Raw genomic sequence first — 26,888 nt, forward strand, 5'->3', positions numbered from 1 at the left:
TAGCTTATAGACAGGAACCAGATCTTGTCAAAATGATTGTGTTTGGTTTGGCTTTGAATGACACTTCTATGCTGCGCTAAATGTTCAGAAAGAGCTAGATCCCAAACTTGTAATCCTGTCATAGATGAACCTTTGGGGTCTTTCCAACAGGAGGTGATCTCTAAATGGGCAGTGGTAAACAGTTGGGTCCTTATGTATAAGGGGAGGGGCTAGATCGGCACCCAATGACATGGTTTGGGTTCAATGATTTGACCAATAATATTAGGAGACAACCTCAGAAATGTTTTTCCAAACCCCAATAAGCTTATCACACTCAAAACTGTACAAGGGCCCATCTCTTGCTAAAGACCCACCAGCACTGAGACGAACTCACAGAGGTGCTACAGTAACATTGTCTCACCCACCCTAGGGACATAGATGGTGGTTGACCAGGACTTGCGGCCCCACCAAGGGTGCCCTACATACATAGATTCAGGCCCTTCACATTGTTGTCAGCTGTTGGCTTGGGAGTGCTGGTGGTCAGCCTGTTGGCCTATGTCTAGGGTGGAGCTAGCTCATGCTCCAGAAGCCTCTTTGTAAATTCCTACTTGAAGAGGATGTCATTTCCTTGCAAGTCTCATTGCCTGGTGTCCCACCTGTGTCACAAGCTATGAATCAGTGACAGGCCTGTACAAGCAGGATCGGAGGCAATTTCCAAAGGGACTTCAGCGCCAGCAAGCTCTGCACTAATTCCAATGGCTTTCACCCGTCACAGCACCGTTAATAGACTACAGCTCCCAGGATTCTTTGGGGGAAGCCATGACTGTTTCAAGCGGTCTCCTAGCCCTTTAAATGTAAGGTATGAATGTGACCAAAGTCTTATACCTCAGAGATTCCACCAATATTTGTTCTGACACAAGCTTTTGTGAGCTAGAGTCCTCTTCGTTAGGTGTGTGAAGTACTATCCTCCGATAACAGGTAGTCTGTATATGTATATGTGTTGTAAAGGGCTATGAAATGCAAGCAGGACAGTCTGGCAATTCCATTGAAATGTAAATATATGCAAATACAAAACCATGGCCAATCACAACAGCAGCAACTGGTGTAACAGTTCTCCGAGGTTGATCACTGTGGGCATACCCAAACCATACATTAAAAGCACATCTAGTGCACATTTAAAGTACATGGTTTTCCCCAAAGAATCCTGGGAACTGTAGTCTCTTACAGGTGCTTGGAATCCTGGCTCTCTGGTGGGGAAACTAAAGCTCCCAGGATTCCTTGGGACAGGTCACATGCTTTAAACACACACTGAATGTGCTTTAAATGCATGCTGTGTAAATACATTAAAGGTAAAGGTGCCCCTGCCCGTACGGGCCAGTCGTGTCCGACTCTGGGGTTGCGTGCTCATCTCGCTCAAGAGGCCGTGAGCCTGCGCCGTCCGAAAACACTTCCGGGTCATGTGGTAAATACATTAGTGCAGCTGTATTTAAATTGTCCTGTTACAATTTCACGCTTGCTTGGCCCCACTGGGTTGGATCCAATGATAGTGGTACTCAGAGTAGGCTCACTGAAATGATCGACATAACAGATCCATTCATTTCAATGGGTCTACTCTGTTAGTTGAACTCAACCCATTAATTATAACTCCCTCCCATCCCTTTGCACCTCGTATGCTCCATATACCTACTAACTTCATGCATCTATGTAGCTAAGCTCATGCCAGAATTTACTATACGAGTCGCCGCAACAAAACTCCGTTGCTTTTGCCGCAGTTGACTTAAACGCGGCTGCTTCAGAGTTGCTGCCCCTTTAAGCGGCAGCCTTGGACGGCTGACCTCACTCTGTCACATGACGGGATTCAGGCAGCACCGGCGGCTTCTGCCCTTACTTCGTCACGTGGCGACGAGGCGCTGCGACTGCGGGGCCAATAGGAGCTCTGGTCAGCTGCGCGGCCCTACTTCTCTCTGAGCTGCTGCTGCTGATTGGCTAAGCCACAAAGAAAGGCGTGGTTGCAGAAGGCAGAGGTCTTGGAGCTGGGAAGCAGGTAACTCCTTTTCATTTCACTTGCCGCTTTCTATTATCCGGGCGGCGGCTCTAAGGTTGCACCCGTTCCCCCCACCTCCTCGCATGCAATTATGGAATCATAGAGCCGTAGAGTTGGAAGGGTCCCCGAGGGTCATCTAGTCCAACCCCCTGCAATTCGGGAATCTTTTGCTGCACGTGAGGCTCGAACTCACGACCCTGAGATCAAGCGTCTCATGCTGCACAGATTTGTAAAGAAACTATTTCCGCATCCTCTCAAGGATCCAGCAATCCTTTCCTTCCAATATCTCTTCCCTATTTTGAATGAACTTTTATCCTTATGGGGCTGGGGGCGGGCCGGTGGGCGGAAGAGGGAGCTTGGCAATGGCGACTGGGAGGCGGGAGATAATGGAGAGGTTTGTTTTATTTCCTTACATTTATTACTGCTGTTTTTTCCCCTTTTGCTGGTGGTGATACTATTAATAGTAGTAGTGTTAATCGAATGGTTCATTCATTACACATTAAGGTCATAGAATATAAAGCTATCAGTGACTACTAGCCACAATGGCTATGCCATAGATCCTTGTGAATACCAGTTGCTGGAGGCCACAGTAAGGGAAAGAGCTGGCTAGCCTGTTTCCTACAGGGATCTGGTTGGCCCCTGAGAGAACAGGATGCTGGAGTAGATGAGCCACTGGCCTGATCCAGCAGGCTCTTCTTTTGTACTGAAGGTCCCAGATTCGGTTACAATACATTATACCTCACCTTCCTCCTTTCCTGCCGCTCACAGCATTGTAGATGTGGATCACATGATGGGGTCTCCATTTCACAATCAGGCAGTAAATAGACCATGCCCTGCTGAGGTGGAGGAATGATGGCGGCCTGGTGTGCCTTCATACCATACGTAGCCTGTAACCTAAGACCCCAAATTTTTATTATTATTTTTCTTGTGGTTCCCCCCCTCCTTTTGCTTCTGTGGTGGAGCCCAGGTAGTTTCCCAGATGCAGTTCTACTGCAGACACTGGCCAGATTAAAATTGGGCAAGGTGTTAGGAAGGTCAGAAGCTGCCTTGTACCAAGTCAGATTGTTCAGAATTGTCTTATTACACTGACTGGCAGCAGCTGTCGGGGGTTTCATTCAAGAAATCTCAACCCAGCCCTACTTGGAGATGCCTTTGGGAGTTGAACCTGGGACCATATACATGCACAATAGATTTTTTTTAGTAAACCACGCTGAAGGTTCTTCTACAATCAAGCAGCAGATACACTTTATGAAATAAAAATAACTTAAAACGATAGATTCATTGTCACTGAGCCTTTCGGTACATAGGCTGTCAGACAAAGGCCACATTCATATGCCCCATATATTCCCATTTGACTGCTTTGCTTGGCAAAATGGGCACTATTACAAGTGCCACATAATACCTGTCCAGCCTTTCTAAGATCTTGATCTTTTAGTGTGGCAGGACTTACCTTTTAGAACTGCCTTCCTACTGATACCAAACAGGCACCTTCACTGTATTCTTTTTGGTGCCTGCCAAAAGCAAAAGGGACGCGGGTTGCGCTGTGGGTTAAACCACAGAGCCTAGGACTTGCTGATCAGAAGGCGGTTCGAATCCCCGCGACGGGGTGAGCTCCCGTTGCTCGGTCCCTGCTCCTGCCAACCTAGCAGTCTGAAAGCAAAGTGCAAGTAGATAAATAGGTACCGCTCCAGCGGGAAGGTAAACGGCATTTCCGTGCGCTGCTCTGGTTCACCAAAAGCGGCTTAGTCATGCTGGCCACATGACCCGGAAGCTGTTCGCCGGCTCCCTCGGCCAATAAAGCGAGGTGAGCGCTGCAACCCCAGAGTCGGTCACGACTGGGCCTAATGGTCAGGGCTCCCTTTCCCTTTACCTTTACTAAAAGCATTCTAACCCTTCCCAGATGCTTAGAAGTGCTAATGTGAATTTCAATTTGTTTTAACTTTTTGTATGTTTTTAAACTATTGTAAATTTATCTGTAATGTTTTGTTTTACTCTTTTGTAAACTTCTTTGAGGTTTCTGTTACAGTCAAGCAGTGTATAAATTGTGCAAAATCGAATAAATAAAACCCCCCCTCCCCATTTAATCCCCACAACAACCCCATAAGGTAGGTTAGGCTGAGACGCAATTACTGGCTCAAGGTTACCCAAGTGAACTTCCAGGCCAAGTGGGGATTGAACCCTGGTCTCCTAGGTCCTAGTCTGGCACCAACCACTACACCCCCACTGTCTCTCTCTTGCATCATGCTCAACCTCTCTTTAATGTAGGCCTCAGTGAAGCCTGCTTACCTGTCCAGCTGCCACAGCCATGTCGGATAGGGAGGAGCGCCGCTTTGTGGAGATCCCGCGGGAGTCGGTGCGGCTGATGGCTGAGAGCACTGGGGTGGAGCTGACGGACGAGGTGGCCTCCCTCCTGGCTGAAGATGTCTGCTACCGCCTGCGAGAAGCCACTCAGGTGAGGGAGGCTGTAGTGGGTCCAGTCCTGAGGATTCTGGGAAATAGAGGGGCCAGCTTTGCACCCTCCATCCCTCCTGCTGTTGACGATCTGTCTCCTTCCCAGCCCCAGTTTGCCAATAGGACACTATTTTGGTGACAGATCAGCCAGCTGGGCTTGCCGATCGGAAGATTGTCTGTTTGAATCCCCGTGGCAGAGTGAGCTCCCTTTGCTCTGTCCCAGCTCCTGCCAACCTAGCAGTTCAAAAGCATACCAGTGCAAGTAGATAAATAGATACTGCTGTGGCAGGAAGGTAAATGGCGTTTCTGTGTGCTCTGGCACTTGTCACGGTGTTTCGTAGCACCAGAAGCGGTTTAGTTCTGCTGGCCACATGACCCGGAAAGCTGTCCGCGGACAAACGCTGGCTCCCTCGGCCTGAAAGCGAGATGAGCGCCATATCCCCATAGTTGCCTTTGACTGGACTTAACCGCCCAGGGGTCCCTTACCTTTACCAATTTCCCCCATTCCTTAGCTTAAATAATAAAAACATGAAATCAAACCAGCAATGACATAAAAACATACATTTTTAAAATGTAGATATGTATGTAATAAATCCAAGGAAACTGACAATGTATGCTGAAAGTGCATTCACTTGCTTTTTCCATCTGGTGCCCTTTAAATATTTTGGATCTGAACTCCCATCAGTTGTGGGCAACATGGTCATTTTGGACCACTATTCCCATGAGCCCCAACCTGTTGTGGTCTAAGGATGCCTGAAGGTCCACAGTGGGGGAGGGGGGCACACCTGGAGCAGACAGTACCGTGATAGACATCCCAAGGACCTGACTTCATCTGATGTGACTTTTTGTATCTTCTTTCCTCTCGCTTTCAGAACAGTTCCCAGTTCATGAAACACACCAAACGGAGAAAGTTGACGGTAGAGGACTTCAATCGCGCCCTGCGCTGGAGCAATGTCGAGGTGAACCCAAGAGGCCTGGCTTTCTTGAGAACTGGGCAAATCGGCTGGCCCCAAATGGACCTCTCTCTGGACACCTTCCCTCTTGGCGGCAGCTAAAAATCAGGAAGCTCCTTGATAGTTAGAATGATTTAGGATGCTGCTTTCGCCCAGGCTGGAGGGACGTAAGATGCAAAGGAGCGTAAGAACACAAGCTCCTGTTGGATCAGGCCAGTGGCCCAACTAGTCCAGCATCCTGTTCTCACAGTGGCCAACCAGGTGCCTTATTGGGAAACCTTCAAGTAGGACCCAAGCACAAGAGCCCTCTTCTGTCCTGCAGTTTCCAGCAGCTGGTGTTCAGAAGCATTTACTGCCCCTGACAACGGAGGCAGAGGATAACCGTCATGGGTAGCAGCCATGGATTGATTAGCTTTTTCTCCATGGATTTTAAAGCCATCTGAGCTGTTGGTCGTCACTGCTTCTTGTGGGAGCAAGTTCCGTAGCTGAACTATGTTCTGTGCAGAAAAGTATTTTCTTTGATCTTTCAGCCATCAGATTCATTGGATGTCCAAATTCATGGACTGATTAATGGAGGCTATCGATGATGGCTAGCCACAGTGGTTGTGCTCTCCCTTTGCAGTCAGTAATGCTTCTGAAGCCCTTCAGGCCTAGGACCCTCGTACCTACGGGACTGCTTCTCCCGGTATGCCCCTCGGAGGACCTTAAGGTCCATAAATAGCAACACCCTAGGTTCCAAGCCCTAAGGAAGTCAGATTAGCCTCAACCAGAGCCAGGGCCTTTTCAACACTGGCTCCGGCCTGGTGGAACCAGGGCCCTGCAGGATCTGATTTCTTTCCGCAGGGCCTGTAAGACAGAGTTATTCCACCTGGCCTTTGGCTCGGAATCAACTTGATCCTCTTCCTCTCTTTCCTTTTTCCTTTCTTCTTCTGTGATGGAACTCCTATTTGGGGACTTCCCTGGCTTTTTTCTGGCCCACGTAGGACCAGTCTGGATAGTTGGCCTTGGTGAAGATTTTTGATTTGAGTTTCTACTGAAATGAGGCTGCATTTTAATGTTGTATTTTAATCTTGTTTTTAAGTTGTATTTTAATCAATGGTTTTTATACCTGGTGTTAACCGCCCTGAGCCCAGTCTTGGCTGGGCAGAGTGGGGTATAAATAAAACTTACTATTATTATGAATACCATTTGCTGGGAACCACAGGACGGGAGATCTGGCTCTTGTGCTCGAGGCCTGTTTGCGGGTTTCCCAAAAACAGTTAGCCACTGTGAGAACAGGATGCTGGACTAGATGGGCCATTGGCCTGATCCAACAAGCCTTTCATGTTATCAACTAAAACCAGGCAGATTAGTAGCCACCTCACGGTGGGGGGGTCCTCTTTAATTGGTTGGCAGGCCAGTTAGGAAATGGTGTGTGTGTGTGTGTGTGTGAGAGAGAGAGAGAGAGAGAGAGAGAGAGAGAGAGAGGCTGCTGCTCCTGCTCCTGCGGCTGCTTTGCAAGGTTGGCGGCCTTGAGAGACTGAGGGTGTCCAATCTGTTGCAGGCAGTGTGTGGCTATGGCTCTCAGGACGCCCTCCCGTTCCGTGCCATCAAGGACGGCGAACTGTACTTCCAGGAGGATCGTGAGGTCAACCTGGTGGAGCTGGCTTTGGCCACCAACATCCCCAAGGGCTGTGCTGAAGCAGCTGTGAGAGGTAGGCCTCATGGGGTAGGGAGTGCAGGGCAAAGGGTGAGGTGACTGCCCCAGGCAGCAGGGTCCACAGGGGCAGCAGATCCCAATGTAGTTGTGTCTTCCCCTCTTGTTCCTGACGTAGATATGTCCCCACCCTTTCTTACCTGGCAGGGAAGGTGGAAGACCGCCATTTTGTGGTTCGCTTTTGGTGCCAAAATGGCTCTGCCCCTCCACCAACCTTGGCACCTGAGAGGATCTACAGAGAAGGAGGCTGTCTTTTTGGTATCTGGGGCCTGAGTTGCTTCGGGTTTAAAGTACTAAACCTGTCACCTTGAATCAGGCCTGGAAAAGGGCTGGCAACCAGTGCAAGTTGTTTTCAAGCAATGGATTATTTGAGATCTAAATGGAACCCCAGGCAGTAATCTGGCTGCTGCATTTTGGACCAATAGAAGTTTCTGAGTTGCCTTCAAGGGGGCAGCCCCATGCACAGCACATTGCAGTAGTCCAAAGCTAGGTTGAGCAGCTAAACCATGGACCCTCTTCTCTTTGCTCTCTTTCTAGTTCATGTTTCTTACCTAGATGGGAAAGGAAACTTGGAACCACAAGGCTCTGGTAAGAACAGTTTGCTTAGTTGTATTTATTTGAAATAATAATAACAACAACAACAACAACAACCCTGCTTCTCCCCTCCCCCATGAATTCCAGGCTTTAATGTTGTTGTTTTTTGTAATTTGTTGTTTATTACATTTATACCCCACCTTTCCTTCAAGGAAATCAATGTCTTTCTCCCTTCCCCTCTGCCTTGCAAAAACAAGTTTGTGAGGTATGTTAGGACCCGCTCAATAGTGGCACATGGCCCTTGAAAGGTCACACAGAAGGGAATGTGGCCCTCAGTTTGATAAATGCCCTGCTGCTCCACAGGCCTAGGCGACAAGGAAGTGATGGATTGCTGAACTGTGCCGGACTGAGGTGATAAACCTCAGGCCTAACTCCTGTCAGCAATTGTGCTTCAGCATTTTGCAGCTTCCGGATCAAGCGCAAGGGAAGCCCCACATGGAGCGCATTGCAGTTTCTGAAAGGAACCCTGTTTGTTTGTTGGTTGCTTCCTTTCCCCCCACCTGCTACAACCCCCACAAATCTCTCCCTCTCATCCTTCCAGTGCCCAGCGCTGTCTCAGCCCTGACAGATGACCTGCTGAAGTATTACCAGCACGTGACCCGGGCCGTGTTGGGGGACGACCCCCAGCTGATGAAGGTGGGCAATGAGCAGAGGGGTGAGGGAGCAGTCAAAGCAACGGCTGGGGCCACAGGTGGAATCAGAGAGCAGAATTGTGCTGGGCGGATAAAAAGGAAGAAGCAGACATTTTCTGGTCTGGGCGCAACCTCAGACAGGTCAAGTGCAAAGTGGTGGTGAGAGTGGTTTGGGGAGCATTTGGGTTTGCGGCCTGGAGTTTTGGAAGTGCCTCCCGACCAGCGTTTGCCAACCATGGAATAGAAAAGACCTAAGTGGTTCAGGGCTTTATAAATAATACAAGAGCCTTGAACCTAGCTCAGTAGTAGTTTAGTACAACGGTTCCCATTAGCCCCGGCTAGCAGGGGCTATTTGTGTATCATTGTTCTTTCTTATATCCTTTATTTCACACCATCATAATTGGAGCGAGGCCCATTCCATTTATTCCCAGGATGCAACAGGCCCTGACTCCATTGATGGTTACTTCCTCTGGAAGGGAAAAGGAGTGGGCATGAACTATGAGTAAGACCAAGCACTCTCGTGACTTGTGGTCATCCAATGAAGCCGAACGTTGGAAAGTTAAGGACAGGTTAAAGAAAGAACTTTTCCCCACACAGAGCATAAACTGTGGAACTCCCTCCTGCAGGAGGCCATGATTGGAGCCACCAACTTAATTTGCTTTCGAAGAGGATTGGATGAATTCATGAAGGAGAAGGCTATCAATGGCATGATGTCTATGCTCTGCCTTTGCTGTCGGGAGGCAGCAATGCTTCTGAATACCATTTGCTGGGAACCACAAGAAGGGAGAGGGCTCTGGGGCTTGAATTCTGCTTGCGGTTTTCACCACAGGCATCTGGTTGTGAGAACAGGATGCTGGCCTGCTTGAGCCATTCAGCAGGCTCTCCTTATGTTCTTATGGAGTATGGTGCTTTAACCATGCAGAATTAAGTCTCGCCCATCTAAGGACACCAACCTCTGCCCCCCCCCCACCTTGCCAGCCCCCTAACCTGTCCACTTCTCTCCTGCTCAGGTGGCTCTTCAGGACCTGCAAACCAACTCGAAGATCGCAGCTCTCCTGCCTTACTTTGTCTATGTTGTGAGCGGGGTGAGTTGATGATGATGATGATGATGATGATGATTAAATTTCATTTATACCCTGCCCTCCCCAGCCAAGACCGGGTTCAGGGTGGCTAACACCGGTATAAAAACAATTGATTGAAATACAACTTAAAAACAAGATTAAAATACAACATTAAAATGCAGCCTCATTTCAGTAGAAACTCAAATCAAAAACTTTTTGGGGATGAAAACGTCAAGTCTTCACCAAGGCCAACTATCCAGACTGGTCCTACGTAGGCCAGAAAAAAGCCAGGGAAGTCCCGAAATAGGAGTTCCATCACAGAAGGAGAAAGGAAGACGGGGAGGGGATCAATTTGATTCCAAGCCAAAGGCCAGGCAGAACAACTCTTTCTTACAGGCCCTGCGGAAAGAAATCAGATCCTGCAGGGCCCTGGTCTCATGAGGCAGAGCATTCCACCAGCCTGGAGCCGGTGTTGAAAAGGCCCTGGCTCTGGTTGAGGCTAATCTGACTTCCTTAGGGCCCGGGACCTCTAGTGTGTTACTATTTATGGACCTTAAGGTCCTCCGTGGGGCATACCAGGAGAGGCGGTCCCGTAGATACGAGGGTCCTAGGCCGAGTTGAGTGGCAAGTGCCCAGTTTCTCCCCACCCCTTGGGAAGGGCTTCTGCAACAACCAGCACAAGGCTTTCCCACTTGGTTGTGTATGAGACCTGTAGGTGTTCTTTGGAGTGGCACTTTCTGTGAAAGCTGGCATGAACCTCAGCTCACTCACAAGATGCTGGAATGTGTGCAGAGGAGGGCGACCAGAATGATAAACAGCATCTTGTAAGGAACAGTTGAGGGAACTAGGGATGCTTAGCCTGGAGAAGAGGAGACAGGGAGGGGATATGATGGTCGTCTTCAAATACCCGAAGCTTATTATGTGTGAGAATGGATTATTATTAGCAGTTCCCAGAGTGGGTTTAATTTAAAACCTAGTTTATTTTCTGCTGGTGTATCAATATACCTTGATGCTTGATTTAACCAGATTAAATATCTGATTGAAAATTCTGGGGGGAAATTTTCTTTTTTTTAAAGAAAGGATGGAAAAAATAAAAGTCATAAGCAAAAAACAGTTGAAACGTATTATGTTTACAAGAATACAACTTGGGCCCTAAAAGCACACACTGCAGATGCCAAAGGTTGCGTCTTCAACATTTGCCGAAAGCTGTGTAGTGAAGGCGCCGGGCTCACCTCTGTGGGGAGGGAGTTCCACAGAGCAGGTGTACCGACCCTCTGAGTTTCTGAGCAGGATGGAACAACCAAGAGGGCCCCTCTCTGCTGACCTAGGAGGGACTGTAGGAAAGAAGACTGCCTCTCAGATATTTGGGGCCTACGTGGGAGTGAGAGAAGGAGGTTGTGTTTACAACCGCTGTAAGGTTAGATAGGAAAGAGGGCATCTCCAGGCTGCGAGGGGTGCCCATCCTTGAGGGAGAGGCTGTGTTCCAGTCAGCTAAGGCCCGAGGGCTGCCCAGAGGGTGATGTACGGCCTGGTCCTCTGCTTGGTTTGAGGCTGGCTTCTGAGTCTGCCTTTCCTCTCCTGGATCCCCTTGCAGGTCAAGTCCGTGAGCCACGACCTGGAGCAGCTGAACCGCCTTCTGCATGTGGCCAAGAGCCTCATCCAGAACCCCTACCTGTGCCTGGGCTCCTACGTCAAGAGCCTCATTGCCAGCGTCATGTACTGCGTCCTGGAACCCCTGGCGGCTTCTATCAACCCCCTCAATGATCACTGGACCCTGCGTGACTACGCAGCCATGCTGCTGGGTCACATCTTCTGGTACGCCATTTCCTCCTTTGGGTCAGGGAGAGCCTCCCCCACCCCCTGGTTTCCCGCTGAGGTAACTGGCTGGGAGGTGCAGCCTCCTCCTTGGGATGTCACCTACTGAAATGTCTTGTGGACTCTGCTTTTTTTTTTTTTTTAAAACAGATCAGGGATTTTCCAGTTGTGGGTTGGTCCAGATGACCATTGGGGGTCCCTTCCAATGCTACAATTCAATTATTTTATCTAGCGCAAAAGTCCGGGGGCCACATTTGGTCATTGGCAAGTTTAAGGGAGCCTCATGCAGGCATAGGCAAACTCAGTCCTCCGATGTTTTGGACTACAATTCCCATCATCCCTGACCACCGGTCCTGTTTGCTAGGGATCATGGGAGTTGTAGTCTCAAAACTTCCGGAGGGCCAAGTTTGCCTATGCCTGGCCTCATGGATGGAGTTAGAGGCAATCGTGGACAGAGGAACAGACATGACCCTTGGCAGTAGGCTATATTCCTGTCACACCAAAACCAGTGGTTAATACACAAACCCTAGCTTCATCCTGACATTCTGGGGGAGCAAGTTCCAGAGTTTAGCAAATGTGTTCCATGAAGAAATATTTACTTTTATCTAGACGTGCACTGTCCCATCGGTTGAGCAAGCCCCTGGACAGAAAAATCTCCTTAACTCTTTTAGCATCCTCTCGGTTGATTCTATTTCTCTGCTGCTTTTTATTCAAATAAATCCCAAAGCAGCTTACAAATGAAAGATAAAAGTAACATCATGGGAACATCATGAATACAGCATAAATTGTATAGAACACAACAAATCACCAGTAAAACAGTCACAAATCACAAATAAAACAATTGCCATCTATGTAGCACTATTAACAAAACAACTAAAAGATAAGCTAAACATCACAGTTACACCAAAAATCTTATTATATGATTCACAAAGAATGACAGCATTCATATCTATAAAACAATATTAGCAACATTAATAAAATAGCAACAAAACAAACAAACAAAGTCCTGTTGAATTTGTAGTCTTGACAAGCAGAAAACAATGGTGCCCAAATGAGTGTCTTGCAAATAAAGGTCTTTTAAAATGTTGCTTGTCTATCCTGACAAATCAGGTTTATATAGCTGAGGCTGACTCTACATTCCACTGCAATCCAGCCCACCCAAGAGAGAGGAGACACAGTAAGGAAAAGTGCTTCACTAAGCAAGCCATTTCAGAAGACTCTCTTGGGTTTGCATGCTCCTTGGGGCAGGGACCTGCCTGTTGTCCCACCCCCTTTTCCCCCCTTTTGCTTCTGCCATAAATTGATATATGCTGCATACACTGCAAATCTTTTTCAGGACTCACGGTGACTTGGTGAGCGGCCTGTATCACCAGATCCTGCTGTCGCTGCAGAAAGTGCTGGCCGATCCTGTCCGCCCGCTCTGTTCCCACTATGGGGCTGTTGTAGGGCTACATGCCTTGGGATGGAAGGTAACTGGCGTTCTTGTATTTTATTTATTACATTTTTTTAGATACCCCTATGCATTAGACATATCAGAGCCATTTGCATCAGTTGCACATAAAACCATACAACAGAAACCATATGGAAAAGTTAAAATCAGAAAACCGCTAACCGTAGATGAAATAATGTACAGTGGACACTCGGGTTGCGAACATGATCCGTGTGGGAGGCACTTTCGCAACCCGCAACGCTGCATCTGTGCACGCGCAGGTTGCAATTTTGTTTTCTGCGCATGCGCGAGCGCCGAAACCTAGAAGTAACTTGTTCCGGTACTTCCGGGTTTCGGCACGTCCGTAACCCGAAAATGTGCAAGTGTCTGTAACCTGAGGTATGACTGTATTCTTAACTGCTGCATAAATCTGACAGAATAGGAAAGTTTTCAGCGGTTGGCACAGAAAGGCTTGCTGGATTCCTAGTGGCAGAGAGTTCCACAGGACTGAGCCAGTAACACTAAAGGTTTATTGTCATTGCCAAATGAGCTTTGCCCACTCAGGAAATGACCAACAGTGCTCCTGCAAATGATGTTAGTGAGCAAGCTGGAATATAAGGGTTCTGGCAGTCCCTTAGGTACCCTAGATGTAAGTCATTCAGGGATTTGTAAATTAATGCAAGGACATTGAAACTGCAGGTAGCAGATGGGCAGTTTGTGCTTATGTTTCCACACTGGTGACCTGTGTTGTTGGGCAGGTGCCCCCATCAGCAGTCTGGCCACCTCATTCAGCACCAGCCAGAGCTTCTTCTGAACCAGGCCCAAGGGCAGCTCCATGTAAGGCACACTGCGGTGATTTTGCCTGGCCATTGCAGGGGCAACAGAGGTCTTCCTCTTGGCTGTGTCTCCCCAGCCTAGTGACCAGCACAGCTGACCTGTGCTGTCTCTCTGTTTCTCCGCCTCTTCTCACCCAGGCAGTGGAGAGGGTTCTCTATCCCCACCTCTCCACCTATTGGTCAAACCTGCAGGCCGTGCTGGATGACTACTCTGTGTCCAATGCTCAGGTGAAGGCTGATGGGCACAAAGTCTATGGAGCCATCCTGGTAAGTCCCTGCTGATACCGTATGAGATACTTTTTTCATTTTTAAAATCGAATTTCATTGACAACAAGCAGGGTTACAGGAAAAAAGAAAGGGGTGATAAGAATAGGTTGTCGCTATTGCCAGTAAGGAAATACAGGACGCAGCCACACAATTTTACTGCATCAATAAAAGGAAGAGGAAAGGGGTGTGTGATCTATTATTACAAAGGGTTCCATGGTCTAATCCATGGTCTAAAGAGGCATTTGGGGCCACCATCCCTTTGGTTCCGGAAACTCATCCCCAGCGCCCTCTACTCTATAGAAAGCGCTATTTGCAATAACTGTTTGCACGAACCACTAAGGAAGCTCAATAAAATCCCAAAACAGTAAAAACGATGCATGTTTATTCAAAATCCAATTAAAACATGTTAGTTTAATGAATTACGCTGAATAAAATCGATTAACTTGTTCCTGTGACAGCAGCTTTTCAAAGTCTGATAGTCATTGACACCTCCAGTCCCATCCCCCCCCCCGACACCCCTTGCAATCCCACTGCCCCCCCCCCCATGGCGCCACTCCATTTGGGAACCACTGGTCTAAATCAGAACAATTACAATTTTCTATACTTTGAAAAAAGATGGAAAAAGTAACCTTAAACTCTGCAAAATCCAGACATTTGCACAGACCTGTGCGACCTGACACTCCTGAGCTGCTGTGTTTGTATAAGAAATAAACCAAATGGCAAAGAAAGGATCGCAAGCCCTTTGGACACTTTTAGCTTATGTGAGATTTTTTCCAAGAAGGGTGTTTTGCGAAGAGTTGGAATAACCAATAGCCCAGATATTGAGATCAAAAGGCTTCAAAAACTTGGCAGCTGAGGCCCAGGCTGCTCTCAAAAGATGTGAGATCTGTCCCTTAGTGTTTCAGTCCAAATCTACAAACAAATTCAAAAGAGACGAACGAGGGGAGGGACGATTTCTGAGAAATCTTGGCCTGCAAAATATAGTCCAACCTTCCTGTGGTCAGGGACGATGGGAGTTGTAGTCCAACAACAGCTGGGGACCCAAATTTGAGAAACACTGCGTAACCCGTCCCCCATGAGGCCCAGCCTGTGAGCACATTATGTGCCAGCCCACTTCTGCCCACTGCCAATGCTCATTTGATGTGCTGTTCCTCCTCCCTTCCTCCAGGTGGCAGTGGAGCGGCTCCTGAAGATGAAGGCGCAGGCTGTATCGGCGCCCGTCCAGGCGGAAGGCTCCGGCACAGAGGGGCGCTCGCGGGAGGGCTGCCCTTGGCTCAGCCCTCTCCAGGACCCTCAGGTGGAGTTCGGCTTTGGCATCGCCAGCCACCTGCTCCAGCTGGGCAGCGGTGGGCCCCAGGCCGGTGTGGGCATCTCCACGGACCCCCCCACCACCTCGTTGAACGAGATCTACCAGGAGCTGTACTACTTCTTTGGGGACAGTCTTGCCACCCGTTTCGGCACGGGTTCGGGGCTGTGCCCAGCCGAGCCGCTGCCAGCCAGCACTCCCAAGGTGGTGGACGCCAAAAAGGAGCCGCCGGCCTTTGGGGGCGGGGAGGCGGCCCGCAAGATGCCCCAGCTGACGGCCAACGCCACCGTCAGCCCGCGGGAAGAGGAGAGCCCCCGTGGGGAGTTCTCGGCCAGCCGGGCCCCCCTGCAGCGCCCCGCCAGCCTGGCGCGGTCGCGCAGCGCCTCTCGCCAGCAGGGGTACCGCCTGGGCGTCCGGGACGTCTTCCAGAAGTGCCGCTTCTCCCCCCAGGGGCCGCCTCGCTTCAGCTTCTTGATTGCGGGTCGCCAGGCGGAGAGGCGGTGCCAGGGGCGCCTCTTCCAGACCTCTTTCCTGCACCACCACGGCCCTGGCCACGTCTCCCGCTACACCCAGAAGCTGCCCATGATCGGAAGGACCAAGGCAGTGAAGAAGTGGGCCCACTCAGAATACTCTCTCTACCTGCCTCTCTGAAAGGGACCTGCCAGGGTGGCGGCGGCAGCAGCAGCAGCACCCAGCCCTTCTGGGCCATGTGCCCTTCATGGCAATGTCATTTTTTTAATTAAAAAAAAAATTTCCCCAAAGATACACACTATTCAATTAGAAATAAAAATACAAAATAATAACCAAACAAAGAAAATTAATCATACACCCATGTGGCTTCCCTCCCCCAATACTCGTCATCTCTTAATCTTTAGGCAATGCCATTTTTTAGGGCCACAAGCTTTCTCAGGTAAAGCGGCGACCTCTTGTTTTATTCCTGGCGATTTGGGACTTCTTTTTTATCGGCTCTTCTTCTTTTGGGGGGCACAATTTCATCACCGCTTGTGTGGGAGGTTGGGGGCAGAAGAGCAGAGCTGGTTTTACAAAGATGTCAACCCTGGAACTGTGAAGGGGGAAGGATTTGGGTTTGGGGCGAGGCTCCCGGCCGGCCTTTACTAATATGCTGGTCTCCAGTTGTTTTGAACTACAACTCCCAACAGCCTCAGCTACCACACACTGGCCAAGACTGCTCTAGGCGTTGTCTGCTTGTGAAGGCACTGAGGACATACTCAGCCTCCTCTGAATGGGGGCTCCGGTCCCGTCCCCCCATTCCCCTACCAAAAGAGAAAATGAATAAAGGAGCCCTTTATTTCCCTGATCTTTTTATATACTGATGTCACAGTGGGTCATGCTGTTAACCAGAAGGTTGTTGGGCCGAGTCCACTCAGGGATGGCTGTGGGCAGGATTCCTGCATTGCGGGGAGGGGGTAGACCAGATTACACTTGGGGTCCCTTCCAACTCTACAATGCTGTGATTTTATTATTTATATTGTGTTCTCCCCCCCCCCCAAAAAAAAAGAATCCTGGTAGCCATAGCTGTCAACTTTCAGATTTGAAAATAAGGGATCAGCAGCCTCACCTGTCCCGGAGACAAAGTCTACGGGATAGCAGCGCTGAAATAAGGGAATTTCCCGCCAAAAAAAAGGGACGGTTGACAGCTATGCTGGTAGCTAGTTTGTTAAGGTTACTGGAAATTCTAGTTCTGTGAGGGGTCAAACTACAATTCCCAAGAATCTTTGTGTAGGGGTGTGCCTTAAATGTACAGTCGGTATGTAGCCCTGGACTGAGACAAAGCAAAGTGTCAGATTCACAAGTTAGGGGGGGAAATCTTAACTTTTTTTAGGAAGCCACTAAAAGTTTTGGGAGGGGCCCCTCAGGGAGGAGCAGGCTTATAGTGAGTGCATGAGAATATTTCACAGGAGATGCTTTTTGTAAAATAAAATAAAAATGTCATCCTTTGTGTGTGTCTCTCCTCTCTCCCCTCAGTACACCCCCCTCAAACCTAAATCCGGCCCTGGTTATAACATAACAAATGCAATAAATAAAGAAGTAAACTTGGTGCGTCTTTGCCAGTTAACTTTAGTGCTGCTGTCAGGCAGAAATCCAACCGGTGCTGTTGGACTGCCTGCCTGCGTGCAGCGCCAAACGCTTTGACGTCCCGGCTGCCAACCCTCAACCCTCGAGCGCTGACGACGCCTCTCCTCTCTCTCTCCTCCCCTCCGACGGGGCGGAGACCGGCAGCCGGGCAGCCCCTTCCCAGCACCGTCGGCTGGAAGATGGCGCATCTGTCCGGGCTGCTCCTGGTCGAGCTGGCCCTGAACGCCGCCGCCTTCCTGTGCGGAGTCATTTGCTCCTCCGCCCTCACCGTTACCCAGGTAAGGTCCCGAGAGAGAGAGGGCGATCCCGGACCCGCAAAGTCTCCCTTTCCCATCCCGGGTAAAAAAGTTCTGCGCTTTTGCGCTCGTCCCGTTAAAAAGCCACCGCTTAGTGGCGCGAGAGTGTTTCTGAGCGCGTGAAGAGGGCGCCGGGCTTTCGCTTGAGTGCAAAGGAGGGAGTGGCTGTGCACGACCAGAGCTGCGTCGTTAGGCCTGCCAATGTGCAGAGTGTCCAGCATTTTTGCTTGTAACGTAGCAATAAGAAAGGGCACCCCTTGTTGCATCCAGAGAGCAATTTATGTTCCACATGGTGGCTTAGAATTCATCTCTTCCATGTTGGCTTTTGAGCGCCAGAAGCTCTTTAGAAAAACAGCGTGCTTTTATAACCGCAGAACACCCAATCTTTATATGTATGGGATGAGAGGTCCAGGGGCTTCCAAGCCAGAGGGTGTCACACGCGCCTGATTTAAAAAAAATTAAAATGCCCAACCCATCTATTACTGCCTTTCTGAGTTTGCATTCAGACTCTCCACTACCTTGGGTGGTGGAGAGTTTCAGCAGAGCTGGAAAGTTTTTTTAAAACAACAATTTGTGCACTCTGTCAAGTCTCTAGTCCTCATGAGCCTGCCTATTCATTCCACCACCCGGCCCTGCTGTAATAAGAGGCAGCTACACACAAAACAGTTACGCCAACTTGAAACCGGTTTTGCCTAAGTGGCTTCATTCCTCGCGAGGACCTTCGGAAGTCTGCTGTTTTGCTGGAAAGGCCGCAAAGGCTTCTGAAAAAAATGGTTCCAAAGGTTTTCCTTTGGGAAATGGGGAAATCTGAGCTCACAGCTACTGACCCAACCTCGGATTGTTGCAAAAGATTTATAATAATGCACCAAACTTGCATATTTTAAAAAAGCAGGCAGTGTGGTGGTGTGTCATATGAGCATCAGCCGTGCACATTAATGCTCGTCAGCTGAGTGAGAGTTTGGCTGACTTCCTGCACAAATCCTTTTGCTGCCGGGAGCACTTTCGCCCGACAGCCTTCCTGGCCTGTGTCACATGTGCTTGGCACTCACCTTACTGGCCTGTGCGGATGAACACTCCCTTGTTTTGGGATGGCTTATAGTTGCACTGGGAGGCGGGTGGCATTGTGGGTTAAACCACAGAGCCTAGGACTTGCTGATCAGAAGGTCAGCGGTTCGAATCCCCACCACAGAGTGAGCTCCCGTTGCTTGGTCCCTGCTCCTGCCAACCTAGCAGTTCAAAAGCACATCAAAGTGCAAGTAGAGAAATAGGTACCGCTCCGGTGGGAAGGTAAACGGCGTTTTTGTGCACTGCTCTGGTTCGCCAGAAGCGGCTTAGTCATGCTGGCCACATGACCTGGAAGCTGTATGCCGGCTCCCTCGGCCAATAAAGTGAGATGAGCGCCGCAACTCCAGAGTCGGCCACGACTGGACCTAATGGTCAGGGGTCCCTTTACCTTTATAGTTCTGGACCTAATGGTCAGGGGTCCCTTTACCTTTATAGTTGCACTGGCTCTTTCCCTGGGTACAGTGGTTTGGAGGAAAGAAGAGGCAACAAATCAGCCTGGGGTTTAGAATTCTAAGAGTAAATTGCCTGGGAACAGATGAAAGAGCTTAGGCAATCACGGAGGGGTTGGAGCAGATGCAGTTGTTGTTGTTTATTTTTTTGCTCAGAGCAGTTTTAAAAATACCAAAATTATCATCAAGAATAACCTCTAACATAAAAACCCTGCAACACACTTTTTTCTTTCTCATGTTCAATTATACTGCCATAAAGCCTGCATTGATTAAATGATGCTTTGTTTATTGTGGGGAGAGGAGGTTTTTATTTCTTTTCGAATAAATAGGGTTAAACATTTGGTCCAAAAAGAAAAAGAAAAAAGGTTTGTTCATGTGATCCCTATTTTATTTATTTCATAAAATTTAGATACCGCCTGATGTAGGGGGAAAACCTCAAAGTGGTTTGCAAAAAGATAAAACAATAAAAATGATCATTTAAAAAATTTACAACCACAATTTAAAACATAACAGAAAGCTAAGACCACAGTAGAATAAACTAAAACGAATTAAAACTTGTGGAATGCTCTCCCCAGGGAAGTTCATCTGGTGCCTTAAATATGTCTGTGGGAGTGGGGGTTATTGTTTTGTTTTTCTTATTGTTTTTATTATGTGCTTTGTTATTCTGTATTTTTATGCTGTGAAGCACCCTGAGTTCTTAATTCAATAAATTAAAAATAAAATAAATATTTTTTTTCTAAACACCTGGGTGGGCTTGTCTAAATAAGAATGCCTTCAGCAGGCTCCAGAAAAAATACAGTGAAGGTTCCTGCCTGATATCAATAGGCAGGGAGTTCCACAGGTTGGTGCTGCCACACTAATATTAGTCAACAGTTGTGAAGTAATTTCTTAAAACGTGTCCTTTATTAGAAGAACCACAAAAGTTGTTTATGGCATTTATATGTCGTGTTCTTTCAAAGACCTCAAGGGGTTCCCCCTCCTTTAATCCTTGCCACAAACCTGTGAGGTAGGTTAGGTGGAGAGAGAGCGAATGAGAGAAAGACTGTTCTGAATTGTTCTGGGGAGCTTCATGAACTCAACCTGGGTTTATGCTGCTCCTTTTAACCGTTAAACCACACTTGCTTCCTTTCATCATCAACAGCTTCAACACAGATTACGCAAGCAACACCATTATTAGTTGCTGGGGGTCATGAAATTAACTTTTTTTTTTAAACCACATGCACGCTAAACGTTATATTTTCAAAACGTGAAGCAGAGTACTCTCTGGTTCTTGTATCAAGGAGTTCCATAGGGCCTTCAGGCGCTTTCAGCCTTTGAGGCCACTAGCTGTAATAAAAATAAGGCTGTCAATAACCCAAACACAAAATAAAGCACCGAAAAGAGATTGAGACATAACAGGGTTTTTGTTTTTTTAAAAAAATGAAATACAGTAAGTGCTTTTCTGCCTGAGAGAGTATGTCACATTTGAGTCTGTTATACATAAAAACAAGTTGTTGAAAAATTAAGAAGTGTCAAAATTTGACGCCCCCTGTTGAGCCCATTGCCAGGGCCAAATGGCCTTTCTGACAGGCTGAGCTAGGAAGCAAGCAACGCTCCCACCTGCCTTTTCTAGCATAGTACAGGCAAATCCCCCCCCCCCATTTATGTGTGTTCAAGGCATGCACCACCCAGACTGTGTGCATTGCTGTGAACCTGGAAGTTGCACAAAAAGGGGTGAAAATAGCATGAAAATGGCAAACATTGTTCAAAAACAACATCTAGCAACCCCATGAACCTTTGCACCAACATTTGAGGCCTGTGGAGAGTTGGAGTGTGGAGGAAGGAGGTTTGCGGGGAGCGATTGTGGTGGAGTTTGCTGGATTTGGGTTTTTTTTAGAAAAGGGTTTTTCAAAGGTTTCCAGAGGGTGTCTACAGGCTTTTTCAATGGTGTTCCCAGTGCGATTTCACTTAAACGTGTGGTACTTCGGAACGTAACCCCCACATAAATGGGGAGCTGCCTTTAATCGTTTTTCTTGGAAGTACGTGGCTTTCTGCAATTTTCGAGAGAACAAGTCCAAGGAACTTGCCATACACATTAAGGAAGCGACAGAAGAAGTGGTCACTGTGGGTTTATTTCTCTTCTGCCTGCATATGCTACAGGCATTGACTCACACGCGACAGCCTTTAGGCGTAAATAGATTCAAGCCTGGAAATGGTGGGAGAGAGCTGGGGAGTCTCTGTGGCATCAGAAGAGGATTTTGTGAGTCCAGAGGCACAGGAGGTGCAGTGGGGCTTTTTAAGCTGCTCAGCGCCCCCCCCGCCCCCCCCAACAGTGTATGCATGGGGTTGCACAGCTACAGCGGCCACTTTTCCACAATTCCTAGAGCTTTCAGCTGGCTCCAGAGCTTCCATTCTAGCTGTGGATATTTTTGGATACAGTATTTTTAGTCTGGATTGCAGGGAGTGCAGCATAGAAGGCATTTAAAGGGTGTTTAGAGGGTGCTCCCCACTTTTCACTTATGGGGGGGGCAGGACGTAACCCACCCACCCTGCATAAGGGGGGGCGGCAATGCCTGTACTGTCTCGGGCAAGATTGGGGAGCCCTTTCAGCCCAAGGGGCACATGCCCCTTCAGGTGGTGTGGCAGGTGGCAGTGATGGGCGGGGCTGAAAGTAAAAGTGGGCGGGGCTGTGGCTGTAAATTTTGCCTTTGTGCAATAGGCTGAGGACCCAAATAGCTAAAAGAGCACCATCCCCGTTGTCAGCCATCCCAGACCGTACAGTGGGCAGGAGAAGGGGTATTGTTGGTGTCACCTGTGGGGGCTGCTTGGTTGACGTGGATCCATGACAGGGCCTTCTCAGTGGTGGCTCCCTTGGTGTTGACTTTTAGGAGGAATCCCCATCCTTTCTCACTTTATCCCTCTCTTCCTTCCAGGGGGAGTTCGGTGGCCAGTGCATCCTGTATGGGTCTGTGCGCTACAACGGGACTCTGAGCTTAAGCACTTCCAGCCACGTCTCGCTTTGCTACTTCGTCTCGGCCGTCTCCCTCCTGGCCGCCATTTCCTCCTTCGTGGCTCTTCTCCGCAGCGTCTACATTTCCTGCTTCGGTGACAGCGAGAGACGGTCGTGAGTCGTGAAGGCGGGGAGTGAAACGGGGAGGTTTCCAGTTGGGTTGGGTTTGGCTTATTCTTGACAGCCCCTGTCCTCTGTCTCTCTCCCACAGGGGTGACGTGTGGGTCAAGGCGTTCTTGGTTATCTCAGCTGTGGTCCTCTTCTTCTTGCTCATCTCGGCCTGCATCCTTCGGGTCGGCATGGATGCTCTCTGTGGGTCCATTCATACTTCTGCGGCTGCACCGAGGTAAGTGCCAGAAAAGATGCTCAGTCCTCGCTTGGATTGGTTGGTTGGTTGCCTTTATAGCTTTATACCTTTTCCTCAGAGAAGCTCAAAATGGTGGGCCTGGTTCTTCCCGCTCCTTGTTTAATCCTGCCAGCCTGTGAGGTAGATCAGGCTGAGAGCAGTGAATGATCCTTTGGTGGGAAGCCATGACAGTTTTAATTGGCATCATAGCACATTAAATGTATCGTATTAATGTGGTCCATGTATTGAGGGCTCGATATATTTGTTTCTCTCAGAAGTCTTCCCCCTCTCTCTTTTTCCCCCCTCTTGGCTTTGGGCTCAACAACCGGACATCTTTGGTTAATTCTGTCTTGGTTAGTTCTTTAGTGAAGCATTTATTTAATTGGAAAGCAGCTGAGATTTCACAAGGCCTTTTTGCCTTGATAGCTTAATCAGGGGTCTGCAACCCGCGGCTCCAGAGCCGCATGTAGCTCTTTTACACCTTTGCCGCGGCTCCGGGGCGGATACTAGCGAGGGGAGGAGGCGCATTGTGCGCCCCGACACTCCCCACTGTGGTGGGCACTGTACTGGCTGTGATGTCGCATGGGGGCGGTGCATGCGTTAGTCACGCACCGTCCCGACGTCACCTTCCCGGTTTTGCGGCTCCCAGTTTTTTCTCTCTTTGGAAACGGGTCCAAGTGGCTCTTTTTGTCTTAAAGGTTGCAGACCCCTGACTTAAGTTATACAAGCTCTAATTTTCATCAGCTGATAGTCTAGCTCAGAAGTTTTGGGGTAAATGATATCAGAGTACCACGTGTCTGCCTGCTAGCAAGTGGTTTATGGAGGCACCCTCCAAGATAAACGTACGTCTGGATGTGTCTTGTCTGCTATACCTCTATAATCCTGTCCTCAGGGAATACAGGATGCTGGGTGGGGGGTAATTTGCATGACAGGCAGTAGCTCAGTGGTAGAGCATCTGCTTTGAATGCAGAAGGTGCCACATTCAATCCCTGGGATCACCCAGTAGGAGCAGGAGAGATTCCATTGTGAAACTCTGGAGAGCCTCTGCCGATCTGTGTAGACAATACTGAGCTAGAGGGACCAAGTTCAGAAAGCAGGTTTCTGTTTAAATGTGTAACATGCACACATATGAGATATTATTTACTGCCTTAAGGGTAAAGGGACCCCTGAACATTAGGTCCAGTCATGACTGACTCTGGGGTTGTGGCGCTCATCTCGCTTTATTGGCCGAGGGAGTCGGCGTACAGCTTCCGGGTCATGTGGCCAGCATGACTAAGCCGCTTCTGGCGAACCAGAGCAGCGCACGGAAATGCCGTTTACCTTCCCGCCGGAGCTGTACCTACCATATTTTTTGCTCTATAAGACTCACTTTTTCCCTCCTAAAAAGTAAGGGGAAATGTTTGCGTGTCTTATGGAATGAATGCAGACTGCGCAGCTATCCCAGAAGCCAGAACAGCAAGAGGGATCGCAGCGAAAGCGGCAATCCCTCTTGCTGTTCTGGCTTCTGAGATGCAGAATATTTTTTTTCTTGTTTTCCTCCTCCAAAAACTAGGTGCGTCTTGTGGTCTGGTGCGTCTTATAGAGCGAAAAATACGGTAGTTATCTACTTGCACTTTGACGTGCTTTCAAACTGCTAGGTTGGCAGGAGCAGGGACCGAGCAACGGGAGCTCACCCGGTTGCAGGGATTCGAACCACTGACCTTCTGATCGGCAAGTCCTAGGCTCTGTGGTTTAACCCACAGCGCCACCCGTGTCCCTTAGTATTATATAAATAATGTGTGTGTCTATGAGATCGTTTGCTGTATGTTAGTATTATATGAATATAGTATAGTAGTAGATACAGGAAGTTTGCATCATATTTCTATGCTTTTAGATAGATGTTCCCTTTGCTATTCTAGATTATATGGATAAATATGCATAGGTAAGTAATACATTGTATTCATGTTATTATAGAATACTTCAGATATAAAAATTATATATACATATATGGCACACACAAAAATAGAACCTTGTTCTATTTTGAGGGGAACCCATGTTGAATCCCTGGCAACATCTCCAGGTAAGACTGGCAATGCCCCTGCCTGGAACCCTGGAGGGCTGCTGCCAGTCAGTGTAGACCACACTGAGGTAGATGGACCATTAATCTGACTGGGTCCTCAACAGTTTCCTGCGCACCTGTTTTCACTTGAGTGACACCTTTCGGCTACAGTGAGTTAACTGCCCTGGCTTGTCTCTCCTCGCTTCCCGCCTTGCAGTTGTCAAGAAGCTCAGCGCCGCCCTTGGGTCCAGCCCTATCGTGCCGCAAGGTTCTATGACAACCTCTACACTGCAGAGGTGAGTGGTCCTTAAATGGCAGACTATTGAATCAAAGCTGTTTGTCACTGTTCCTCAGCTTCTCCTCGGCAAAGGGGTCTTATCTCAGTCACACCCCCAGGTAAAAATGTTCGCCACGTACAGAAATCTAGTCTTAACTGCACTTAATATTTGTCCATGTTCTGGTAGCGTAATCCATGTGTTTACTTTATGCACCGTTGTAGATGCCACACAATACCCATCCTGCATCTTATCTTTTAGTGTGGTGGCACCTACACTTTGGAACTCCTTGCCACTTGACAGCAGGCAGGCACCTTCACTGTATCCTCTTCTGCACCTGCTAAAAACATTTTGGTTTAGACAAGCCTACCCAGAGATCTAGAATGATGGTGCGTGTCTTAATCTGTTTTTAGCTTATTAATGTTTTTAACCGTTTTTACTGATAGTGGTGAACTACAGTGGTGAACTAGAAGAAATTAAAAATTTACAGCTGCCTTTCCCAACCTGGTGCCCTCCCAATGTTTTGGAATGCATCTCCTGTCTACACAGCCCACGGCTCAATACAGCCATTGAAATCCAAAACATCTTAGAGGGCACCCAGTTGCACAAAGCTGGTTTTCATTCTGACTTTGCCCCTTCTTCTCGTTTCCCAACTTCAGGCAGCTGCCTGGGTGAACTTCTTCTTCTGGTGTTTGACGGCGTTGCTGCTGTACTTGGAGAGTGTTGGCAAATTCCCATTCCAGCCCCCTCAGAGCAGTGGCCTCACGTGGAACGATGACGAGACAGCGCCTATCATTGGGGATGGACCACGTGGGCCTTCATGAAGTGGGGGTATCGCCACCATTATCATCTCTGCTGCACTTTAGGGAGCAGCTCCGGGGCACCCCGCTTTTGCCTTCTCCTTCCCATGAGCTTCATAGAAGGGGGGGGGTCTCTCTCCCTTATTGTGCCCAGACAGCAAACTTTTCCGAAGAACCACCTGTTAACTTCTAATGGACTCCTTCACGTTACTTGGCTGCTCGACTAGAAATTGCAGCATTGCAAGAACCTGGAAGGTGGCCAGCAGCTTAACTTTTTGAGCAATGGCTCGGCAGACGTTTGCATTTCCAAGGTGGAAAAATTGACATTTGAGATAGAATTGGCCAAAGGAAAGGCAAAGTCTTTTGACTTCCTTGCTACCTGGAGTCGACTTGTGGAGTACGTTCAGGAATGTCCCCAAGATCCTCACTTTTCTTCTGCCTTCCTGAAACTGCAGAACACTATCTGAAGTGACTTCTGTAGTCAATTGGACTCAATAATTTCTCCTACTTGGGATAACTTCAAAAGCTTTCCAAAGGCTTGTTCTTCTGTGGTGCGGTGAGGGAGAACCTGCCTGTTTCTATTGTTTTCTCACAAAAAAACCAATAAAATATATTTTTAAAAGACCTTCAGATGGACAAGCACCTTCTGGAGTGAGGTGCTGGACTTTTAATATTGCCTGAAGGGCCATAGAATCTGTCTCTTTTCCATATTAACAGCGCCCTCTAACTTCCCCCCTACCCATTCTCAGCCCCTCTTGAAAATGGTCAGTCTCTGCTACAGGACAATGTAGGAAGGTAGGAATCTTCTTGTGCTTCGTGAGACCATTGGTTCATTAGCTCAGTATTGTCTACATTGACTGGCAGCAGCTCTCAGGGTTTCAGACAGTGAGTTTTCTCCCAGTCCTTCCTGGACATGCCCAGGATTGAACCTGGACCTTTGCATGTAAAAGCAAATGCTATGCTACTGAAAGGATGAAAGGTAGGCTGTGTCTCTGTAAGAGCCAAATTTTCATACCTTTGTGGACTGAGAACAGGTCAGGGAAGCCTCACCTACTGCCAGTGCTGAGCTCCAATCAGCTTTGCAGCTCTGGGCCTATAACTCACATCCGAGTCACACTCCAGGCATCTGGCCTGGGCACCTCCTAAGAAGAGGCATGTTTCCTGGGCCTTGTTTTTGCGGATGGTTGAGCATTATACAGTCAACTTGCAACTTGCATACATTTAATTGCAGCTTTACACCCTTGGTGGCTGGCAGGCTGAAATTGCACAAATTAAAACACATGCACTGTGGAGAGCTTAAAAGCTCTCAGACTGGCTTTCCGGGCTCTGCGAAGCTACTGTGAGATCTTGTGAGAGCTACCCAGAGCCCAGCAAGCAAGACACACCTGGTGCACCAGCTTTGGAAAGGTAGGGATGGTTGTGCAGACGTGGTTCGGGGGTTGAATATACGCCGTTTCGGCTTTAAGCACA

At 48.5% G+C, this 26,888-nt stretch overlaps 2 protein-coding genes across 4 annotated transcripts; both read left to right on the plus strand.

Annotated features, from left to right (window-relative positions):
* Positions 1–1,916: 1,916 nt before the first annotated feature.
* On the plus strand, positions 1,917–17,016 carry TAF6L (TATA-box binding protein associated factor 6 like). 2 transcript variants are annotated; one of them, XM_028710692.2, is made up of 11 exons: positions 1,917–2,023; positions 4,289–4,475; positions 5,347–5,433; positions 6,971–7,121; positions 7,661–7,711; positions 8,259–8,353; positions 9,360–9,434; positions 11,005–11,225; positions 12,562–12,694; positions 13,629–13,757; positions 14,926–17,016. In XM_028710692.2, the coding sequence occupies exons 2-11, from the start codon at positions 4,329–4,331 to the stop codon at positions 15,712–15,714; spliced, it is 1,878 nt and encodes a 625-aa protein (XP_028566525.2). In that variant the 5' UTR covers positions 1,917–2,023; positions 4,289–4,328; the 3' UTR covers positions 15,715–17,016. The 2 variants fall into 2 exon arrangements, with proteins under 2 accessions (XP_028566525.2, XP_077776957.1); XM_077920831.1 differs by lacking the exon at positions 1,917–2,023 and adding an exon at positions 2,110–2,417.
* A 118-nt stretch (positions 17,017–17,134) lies between these two features.
* TMEM179B (transmembrane protein 179B) lies at positions 17,135–26,043 on the plus strand. Of its 2 annotated transcripts, none has more exons than XM_028710701.2 (5): positions 17,135–17,438; positions 21,883–22,070; positions 22,171–22,305; positions 24,561–24,639; positions 25,278–26,043. In XM_028710701.2, the coding sequence occupies exons 1-5, from the start codon at positions 17,340–17,342 to the stop codon at positions 25,440–25,442; spliced, it is 666 nt and encodes a 221-aa protein (XP_028566534.2). In that variant the 5' UTR covers positions 17,135–17,339; the 3' UTR covers positions 25,443–26,043. The 2 variants fall into 2 exon arrangements, with proteins under 2 accessions (XP_028566534.2, XP_028566532.2); XM_028710699.2 differs by having other exon boundaries at positions 17,280–17,438; positions 21,883–22,073.
* Positions 26,044–26,888: the final 845 nt, after the last annotated feature.

The sequence above is a fragment of the Podarcis muralis genome, chromosome 16, assembly GCF_964188315.1.
Source record: "Podarcis muralis chromosome 16, rPodMur119.hap1.1, whole genome shotgun sequence".
In the NCBI taxonomy this organism is placed as follows: Eukaryota; Metazoa; Chordata; class Lepidosauria; order Squamata; family Lacertidae; genus Podarcis; species Podarcis muralis.